The 10328-nt window shown below is 38.6% G+C and overlaps 1 protein-coding gene across 1 annotated transcript in view; it reads right to left on the reverse strand.

Moving 5' to 3' along the window:
- galt (galactose-1-phosphate uridylyltransferase) overlaps positions 1-10328 on the reverse strand; it is a 30678-nt gene that overhangs the window by 2677 nt on the left and 17673 nt on the right. The window contains exons 8-9 of the mRNA XM_032539835.1: positions 7732-7864; positions 5810-5893 (exon numbers count right to left, since the gene is read on the reverse strand). Coding sequence (XP_032395726.1) covers positions 5810-5893; positions 7732-7864 — 217 coding nt within the window. The remainder of the gene's footprint in view (positions 1-5809; positions 5894-7731; positions 7865-10328) is intronic.

The raw sequence follows: 10328 nt of genomic DNA on the forward strand, positions 1-10328 counted from the left end.
GAGAGAGAGAGAGAGAGAGAGAGAGAGAGAGAGAGAGAGAGAAGGCAGGGAGGGCCTGATGTTCACACCTGTAGCGAGTTGTCTAATCATGCTCTCCCTTTTAAAAGCAGTAGCAAGACAGAGACAATGGGAGGTAGACGTAAAGGAAATGAATGAATGAATGGATGGTGAAGGAAAAAGACACAGAAAGAACACAGAAAAGGCTGAATGGACCAGATAAATGAATAGAGACATATGCTCCTATTAGTAGACAATTACCTACTTTTAAACCGTTTTGGTTTGTTTTGATGCAATTGTGTGAGCATAAAAGAGTTAACTTACGAAATATTTTTGGATAGGGGACCAGCAATTGTAACATTTACTGGGGTACCTCTGTATCACTGTCTCTCCTGTGTCCTTGTCCTCAATCCAGCCAGTTAAAACGGTGTGTAATGTGTTGTGTGTTTTCCTCCTGAAGGAATAAGCAGGTAGCTTGATCTAATCCTTGATTTCCCAGGTGACTCAAACTTCATCTAACTACTTCTGTCTACACACTAATGAGCCTAGCCCAAAAAAGAAAGCTGACTGCTTCGAAATGAGCTAAACAATAAAACACAAACACAGATGGGAAGATAAGGCAATTCATTATGTGTGCCAGGTTTGCGTGTGCACTTATGTGAATGAGGGTGTGTGTTACCAAATAAGGAGGTCAGTGTGTGCACCATGTCTATGAGTGCATGTGTGACAAACAAAATGTTAATGCACTACAGCACAAAAGTAAAAATCTCAGAATTGCAGATTCCCTTAATCCACCTTGATTAAGTTAAAATAACACCATTGCTTTGGGAGTTTAAAAATGGTTCTGCCAATTAAAAGGATCATGGATGTATTATAAGAACTGATACAGCGTTTAAGGCGGGGCCCTATTCATTACTATGAAATTTGCCCAGTGGCGCATGACTCATGAATGTCGGTGGCATGAAGCCATTGTGAAGCCAAAAGATTCGTATATAATTACCAGGATTACTGGCAGGGCTTACACACTGTGCGGCCTATAGAGCAGGCGCACTAAAGACTTCTGCTGGCTCGAGCCAGCTACATCCGGTTTAGCGCTCTCCTAACTTGAACGGTGATTAAATGATTTAATCGTGCGGCTCTTCTAGACTTTCCAAATGTTATGGGATCGAATAGATCAAATACTGATAGTGAAATTAGTAATTTCTTAAGGGCTGTGACTAAAATGTCAGTCTACTGTTACAAATGTCTCTTTCCTCCATGTAAGTGGGATGTAGTCATTTTGGGCCAAAAGGCATAACATGAATGACTCTGTAGTTGTAATTCCATTGTATAGCCACTACTTTGAATTTGCTTCAAAGCCCGGCCGGCAGACTTCCTGGGGGGCCTGATTAGGATGGGTAACATGTTACGTTTCCCATTGTCAGAGGATCATGAAACTGCTTTTGCCATCTTAAATTCCCCTCAAGGACACATCTGCAGTATCTCAGTTAGTTAACTTTACTGTCCACCCTGTGGGAAGCTGTCTTTGGCTTTACCACATTTCATTAAAAATAATTGACAATTCAATAAGGACAAACAGCAGGGACACAGTATCAACAAACAACATGGTTTACATTTTACCGAAGCCTGTCAAACATCCAAGCCATTTATCAATTTCTTTAAACATTTGTTAGGTGACATCATCCTGATGGCAATACTATAAAGGTCTAATTTTAACTGAATTGTTATTCATTGCAAAATGGTATAAGAAAATAAGGTGAACCAACTACCTGTGAATAACATTTACCACTTTGCTGGGTCATGGGGTTTATTCTCTAAAAATCTATCTAAAACACACACACACACACACACACACACACACACACACACCCAAACACACACACACACACACACACACACACACACACACACACACACACACACACACGATTAAAGCCAAAACCTAACACAAGATCCGTAGGCAGCTACACCACAGGCAACTTTAGAATGAGATTTGACTTCAAATATAGGAAGTCTGATAAAATAAAAAGAAGAAAGTGAGTCAAAGGCTGTGTCCTCAAATGCCCTCTGTCCTTTACTGCACACTACAGTTTGGGTGTATCATCTCTCTTTTTAAAATCTTTCATGCTGACTTCCTTGCAAGAAAAAAAAGTTGATCTATGTTCACAAAGCTCCAGTGCTTCATTCTCTGAAATAATATATGAAACTATATAATCAATACAAATAGTCTTTCTTCAACAATCTTACTTTTTTTTGTCTCTTTCTGACTTTGCAGCTGTAGACTAAATTAAACTAGTCAGACTGTGCACACCTCATTGCCCTACGTTTGTTAATGAAACATGAAAGAGATCACAAATAGCCCATCATTTGGAAATGGAGGAGTAAAAAGAAGAAAGACAAAACAACACTTCTTAAAGTGATCAGCGAATGGTGAGAGCGATATACAGCCTGATAAATCGATTCTATCAAAACTATTGAGTAGGTTGCCCCAGATCATTTGTCTATGGTGCGGACGGACACCATTAATCTTAAAGGTATTATTTCTTTGATTAATGAAAGTTCTTTTAATTCAATATAGACAATCTCTGATGCTATTACATGCTTTGTCCGAACTAAACTAAGAGTCTACAGCTGCTATTTGAGCTACATTTAGCGTGCAAATATGCACCTAATGACAGTGCTAACATGATGTTTAAAAAGTGTTTACTGTGTGCATCATCTTAGTGTTTAGCTAATTAGCAGTTGAATATAAATGTAGGCCTTATGTTTGACAGATAAAAGTTGTCATGGTAGTGCATCTAAATCCAACCTGCTGTGTTTATGTTCCCAACCTGCACATCAATCTAAATAAGAATGCACTCAGTGAGACACAACTGGGATTGAACCTGCAACCTTTAGCTTTTACAAGGACAACTCAGTCGTGATGACACTGCTCTTCTTTTTTGTCACACATCACTCATTGCATCACTGCACTCTGCTAACCTTTTGTTACAGTTTAAACCCGACGCAAAGCTCACAATAGGTATTTCCATCACTGTCTCAGTACAGGTAAATGTCAGCCAGGGCCTGCGCTGTCTTTTAGATTCACGAGAGGAAGAGCTGTCTTGATGGCAAACACCTTTCCACATGTAGCTAATTAAGAGTCTGTCTGTGTGTTTGTGCAGGCTGCTTCTTCACATCAGGCCAATTAAACACTTGCCTGGCCATACGTGGTTAAAAGAAGATGAATACCTGCATCTTGACTGTTGGGAGGTATTTAAACATATTTCATTTTCATTTTGGATGTTATCATCTGAGATCTATGTAAATGTGTTTTTTCACTCTGCATTTCCTGTCACGATAAAAAGGTGATTTGGCCCTCATTGCAAAGGTGACATCGCCCAGCATTCTTTGCATGTGTTCTTGCTTATTCACATGCTTTTAGTTTTATTACTGGTTCTTTCATTTCCTCTGATTGTGGTGTTTTTGCTGAGATGTAAAAGTAATGGGAACTACTGGAAAATGGGTGAAGGATCCAAACACACAATGTTAAAAAAGCAACCTAAACTCTTCTATAATTTGGTGTAGTAGTTTAGTATCTTTACGTACAATGCTTAATACACTATGATCTAAAGTTAAAAGGTCTTGGAACAGACAAACGTTGTCATAAATCCCAATTTTAAGTATTGAGATTACTATGAAGCTACAGATAATGTATGTAAAATGTGCTTATACAGTATGTCAGTTATTTTTCAAGCTTAAATAACAGGGTTAAAAGTTCTCTCAGAGCCGGAGGGTGAGTTCAGCAGACAAAAGCAAAACATTCTCGCATTCGGTCTAAAATTATATAACGTTTTTCTCTGAGGATATAAACCTGAGTCATCTCCAGAAAAAAATACAAACAAAACCTGGAAGGACAGGCAGGTAAATACAAATGAATCTAACTTGAATAACTCACGTAAAAGTGGGAGTGTTAAATATCCAGCAGAACACTGGGTTGGGTAAATTAACATTAAAGCTGCTCTTTTAATATGTTTACATCAGCAACGGTTCAAATGACTGTGTGTAATGTGAAAGGTGTCATGGTGGCGAACCCGCAGATAATTATCAACCTGCTCTGCAGTTTCTCTCAGGTCTACAAAGCATTTGACTGTCATTTAGGTAATAGTTTTGGTTAAACAGTACAACACTTTACTGTTTTCAATCTCAACACTGTAACCAGCATAGCAGCTGGGAGCAGTTTTCAGCCAAAATAAGCTTAAAAAACCCAGTATACAATGCCTTCCTAGCATCAAATGGTACACAGACAATGTTAGCAATTAGTTATTGAACATTTGGTAGAGACCAAAATAGAGCTAAAAGGAAAGTGAATACTGGATTGATACTCACCAGGTGGAAAGACACACAACTTCAAATGAATGCTACTGTTGCTATGTATCTGCTTAATGTGTAAATAAGCCCTTCTCTGCAAATAACTTGTTAACCCAGCCATCATGCCGTTCAACAAAAAAAACTCAACACTTTTTCTGTCTCCTTATGTTACTTTAACTGATGGTAAAAGCCAGGAATTACACCGTAAGTGCTCTTAACCTGTAAGAACTCTTTTTCTGTGATGATGTATGAGACAATACAAATATGATGATGTGTCTGATTGTGCACTGAAGTGGTAATTAGTGGGTTACATTGAAGCTGAAAGTTTCTCATTTGTCAATTTGTTATAGTGGAAATGACTGAAAAGCAACAAGAGTTATTTAATGTGAAGGGAACGCACACTGCACCTCAATATACATACATCTTTCCAGTGACATTGGACGGGCTAATCAAAATTCAAACCTGATATCAATGCCGTGTTGATGCATGATGTGAGCTAATGTAAAATAATACTTGAGAAGGAAAACACTTGGTACAACTTTATAAGTCTTTTAAAATCCTGTCCGTGACTCAACTTCACTTATTCCACTAGGAGTGGAGCTCATTAACATATCAAACTAAGTGAATTCATTCATAGCTGGCCCAATACGTGAACAGCCTCCAGTTTGTAGCAGTGTTTGTGTTGCAATCCACCAACAGATTATTCATGTATTAGGATTGTAATTATCTTTAATCTCTACAACCATATGTCCCTCTCTGCTGCTGTCACTCTACAAAAGAGTACTTTTTATTTTTAAAGGACAACTAATATATAGCATTTTCAGGATTACACTTGCATTTTTTTTTTTGTACTGGAACATATTAAATAAAAAATAAACGCTTTATTTTTCTCATACTGCCCATGGCTGCTGCTGCATGTCTGCTGTATTTACCCTCTGTACGAGACACTCTATAGGAGCATCTGTCTATTTAATCCCTCTTCCCAAAAAAGCCCAGTCTGCTCTGATTGGCCAGCGTGCTTTCTGGAATGTCCGGAACCTGTGCTCCGTGTTTTGCTAGTCGAAGCTGGAGTTACTGCAACGGAGTATATAGCAGGACATGGTACCGTGTTTGGCTCATGGAAATGGGGGCAAAAAAAAAGGTGTTTTTTTTTCAGATTTTTTTATTTTTTATTTTGTTCAGTGTAGAATATGGTAGCAATTTCTACAGTCAAAAATAAAGTAAAGGCAATTAAACCAAACACTACCAACGGAAAATGTTTCAGAAGTAATGTGACCTGGAATTGGGGATAATTCAACAACACTGGGAGCCAAGGTGACATTGTTCACTGCTGTTAGCATGTAATTACACGGGACAATGTTAACACTGCAGCGGCTTAAAAAAACAGAAAACACAGAAAAGCAAAATATGTGACCTTTAACACTCCCACTCCCACTCTCCCACTCCCACTCTTTAGTCTTACCGTGCCAGCCCATGGAGTAGGGGAAAGAAATTTCAAACAGATTGTCATACTTGGTCAGCAGTCGCTTCATAATGTCAGCCAGATCTGATAAAGACAGACAAAAAAGAGACAGATGATGTGAGAAAACAGGAGGACGCTGGGTAGAAGAAGATACTTGTTAGTGAGTATTGTTAAAAAAAAAAAGCTTTTGATATATCCTTGTGGGAAAATGAAAAATAAAACACAATGCCTGAATACATGATGAAATCAGACAGACCAAAGAAAGAAAATTATTGTGCATAGTTACATAAACACCTGAGTCGTAATCAGACTTTGTAAACTTTACACGTTTCTCTCTAACTCTCAAACCAACAGATCAAAAGCATCAGATTAGGGATTCAAATTTGAAGCAAGTTCCTTAATCCATTATCTGCAACAATGAATAATTGATTAGTAATTAAAGGTTTACACATTATAAAACATACTTTTGAAAGCATGAAAAGCATGAAATCTTTATTCAACAACTGCTATTTACATCTCAACCCATATAAATTGGGTATTATGAATTGGGTGACACATCGGGTATTTGAATCATTGTTTTAATAAACACACTGTGAATTATTCAGCCGTGGATTAAAAATAAAAAAATGAAATAAAGCAACAAAAACAAAATCAAAAATAGTCAGCGTTGTCATTTTCCAACAAATGGCCAAATAAAAATTTAGATTACACTAGAATAAACATAATTATTTGCATTCATTGCAGAACAAGCAGCAAACACAGCCCATCAATATCCAACAGAAACCCTGATTTAGATTATATTCAACAATATAAGAATGTCCATGTACAAAAGGTCTACATATAGGCTTCTTTTGTGATTCTAATTTGGTATATCTCTTTTCCAGGGACAAATGGTAAAAGAAACAATACCAGTAACCAAACACCTTTCACTATGTCAAATATTCCATGTGTTCTTGAGAACTAGTCATGTCATAGGAATAGACAATAACTGTTGAGCCAACTTTGCCTATGTTCCGTTAATACACTCTTGATTGATCTATTTCTTAATGATGATTCATTGATTACGGAATTATTATTAACATTCCCACTTCAGAATCCAGCCGTAACAAATCCACCTGTCATTCCACATGGCTTTCAGCCTGCTATTTTGTGTTGATCTTCTCCACTGTTTATTATAAAACAGTGGTAATGGGTCATGTCTCAGAAGACACTTATCCCACCGATCTATCTTATCTATGTGCCTTGGGCTTCACACCTTGACAACATATTGGCTCAATCAGCTAAACAGACTGCCAGCTGTCGACAGAAGTCTTCTAACTAAGTTGATTCACAGAAGCAATGGTGTTTGTCCTTAAGAGGTAATGGTAAGTAATCTTACCAGATCTCTTCAATCTTAAGAGAAATTCATTAACTGCTACATCTGCTAAAGTCATTTAAACAACATAATGTTAGGGAGAAAGCGAAGTGAACGGCAGTAAATAGCCAATTTGTTTTACAATCGAAGCGCAAAAACTATATAATGTTGGGAGGGTTGACAGGAAGCAAATACATGGAACTGCCATAAACTTGTGTATGTACCACCCTTAATTAGCATAATGTTAAGGATGGAGACCGACTGGAAACTAGACATCTATTAATTACCATCCAATAATTTAAACAATTTTTAAATGTAATTGATTTTTCATTTCCATAGTTTCATTGAGCTGATTCGAAACGAACGTAAACACAGCTCCATTAACTGAAAGTAAAAAGCTGTTACCACCCTTGTGTAGCTTGAATGTGCTGTGAATCTCACACACAAAGACCCTTGGCCCGGAACCAAATCTGCAGGTTCCCCACTGAGCCGCTGAGTCACCTTAACGTAGTCTTAATTGCCTTAGCGCTTTCTCAGTCACTCGCTCTGTCGGTATCTTCAGACTCACCCTCCCTCTCCTCTGTTGTCAGGTCATTGATCCTGAGGACATGTCGTCGTGGCAACAACAGTGTCTGGTAGGGCCAGGTTGCCCAATATGGAACCACTGCCAGCCAATCAGATGTCTCCACCACCACACGCTCCTAGAGAGAAGACAAAATGTAATTGTTTTTGAATGTGCAGGGAAGCAATATTATGCGTGTGGTGTTTTATAAGTGAACTGTGATTTCTACTGACAAAAGACTTTTGTGATGATGCAAAATACTACAAGTCCAACCTACAACATGAAGCAACTGCACACTGTGCCGTTCATTCATTAAACAATAATAATGTAATGTTAAAATAAAAGCCCATGCTGGTTAAATACCACCAGCTATGACAAATCGGAGCCAGTCGACAGGGGAGCTTTTAGAATGGACAGGATGACCAAACAACACACATTTGTGTTTGTTTCAGTTTCAGAGAAATCTTAGCAGTCCATGCAGTCCATCAACTAAAACCCTAATATTCCACATTAGAGAGGACTGCAGGTCTTAAAACCATCTGTTTATACTTTACTTGTTCTCTTATCTTTTCTCATTTCCCGATTCTGCGTCTCCTGTTTCTCTACTTTTTCTTTTAGGTTGGCTCTTTTTCCTAATAGTCTTTTGAGGTAATAACTGTAAACTGTTTTAAAGCTGAATATCGATGAAATGATCTTGACCACAAATGTTATAATGAATACACCCATGCAAATAAAGAGAGTAATAACCACATGGACTGCTTTGGCTTATTAAGTCATCTTACAGCATCTATTTAGACCCATTACAGTCTGTATTTAGCCACACATATGTTCAGAAGACACACAAAAAACAGGGACTACTAAAAAGAAACTGACTAAAGGTTGACTGAGCACATTCTAAGCTTGCAACACACTGAGTTCAATATTGTAACAAAAGAGGTCAGTCAGGATTGGCTGTTTGCAGCAAGAAGCCCTATTATCATAAACGGTTTAAATGCAGAATGTGTCAGAAGCTGAGATTTAACAAGCTGATGAGTGGGCACAAACACGACCTGACCTTGGTATTATAATTCAGTCAGAAATATATTGTGTGTGTGTGTGTGTGTGTGTGTGTCTGTGTGTGCTAAACAGCAGCAGGAATCTAGTGGAAGTCAGCTTCATACTAATTCTAAATACGCAACGGACATCTTTACAGTAACTGCATGTTAACATATATTTTCAATCAAAACTCCCTGTTTGCCTGTCTCATCACGAACTGAAAGGGAAAAACTGATGTGTCAAGGAGTAGGGGGAAAAAAACACAATTTGCGGCAGGGATCGACCGTAGAGTGTAGTTTTCAAATCTGTATTGATTGATTTTTTTTTTTTTTGCCACCTGGGACCAGAAGAACCACACTGAAAGCTGTAAAACACACAGCACTGAGAGATAATCCCCATATAATGCTGTTTTGGCCAAAGAGTTAGCAAAAGACAGCCTGGTTACACGGACAGCAGACAAAAAGCAACATTGGCATTCATACTGTATGCTTTTGGCCACCTGATGAATGCAAGTCAAATATGCATGTCCTTCCACCTCTGGTTTGGTCTTCACTAACTCCTGAGACAAATGTATGGCTCTTTAGCTGCTATGGTACACTGCGTTCACTGTGTAGTCGCTAAATTTGTCTGTTTGCTGTTTGGTGCTCTGAATAGAGCTGGTGTCCTGCTGCTGGAGAAAAAACAATAAGACTGAACTATACAGTAAATGTGCCATGAAACCAAAGCAATACGCTAAAAGAAGTTGGGTTATTGTCAACTGTATTTCCACACATACACATATAAAGTACGCAAAAAAGATTTCTTCATTGTAACAATGCTTCTTGGCAATACATTTTTTACTAACGGGGCCACATTTGTAAGGAAGTTGCATTTGTGGGATGAGCAGCAGAGCTGATTATGTGGATTGCGCCCATTAAATGTTTTTGCCAAATCTTCTCTGACAATGCCAAAAAGTTTTTCTTTGTCGATTCTTGTTTGGTGGATTGGGTAATTGAAGATTGAAGTAACAAGACATATTGGCAATTCTACAATGTATTCATTTAACAAACAGGAGCATCAGTAGCATGTGGAAGAACCGTACACAACCACAAGAGCATGGCACCTTCTCCTCATGCTGGTCACCAGCCTGGTAACACACTGCTGTGTGATGGCATCCCTATCTTCAACCAGCATTTGTCGTAAGTCAGCCAAAGTGGTTGTGTTGGTCACTCTGGCACGGACAGCACGCCAGAGCTGATACCACAAGAGTTCAATGGGGGGGGGAGGTCAGGACTGCTGGCAGGCCATTCCATCCGTTCCACTCCCACATTCTGGAGATAGAAGCTGCTAGACCCTGCTATGTGGGGACAGCCATTGTAATCTTGGAGGATAGAATTTGGTCCCACACTGTGGAGATATGAGATTGCCGCTGGTTGCAGAATTAGGCACCTGATTGTCAGTACCTGGGGGTACCAGAAGCTCAAAACAAGAGTCAATAGCAACAGCAAAGAAATGCTGTTTGGCATTGTCAGAGACAATTTGGCAAATTTTTCAAGGGGGTAACCCACATACTCAGCTCTGCTGCTCAT

Source organism: Etheostoma spectabile, chromosome 16, assembly GCF_008692095.1.
Source record: "Etheostoma spectabile isolate EspeVRDwgs_2016 chromosome 16, UIUC_Espe_1.0, whole genome shotgun sequence".
NCBI lineage: Eukaryota > Metazoa > Chordata > Actinopteri > Perciformes > Percidae > Etheostoma > Etheostoma spectabile.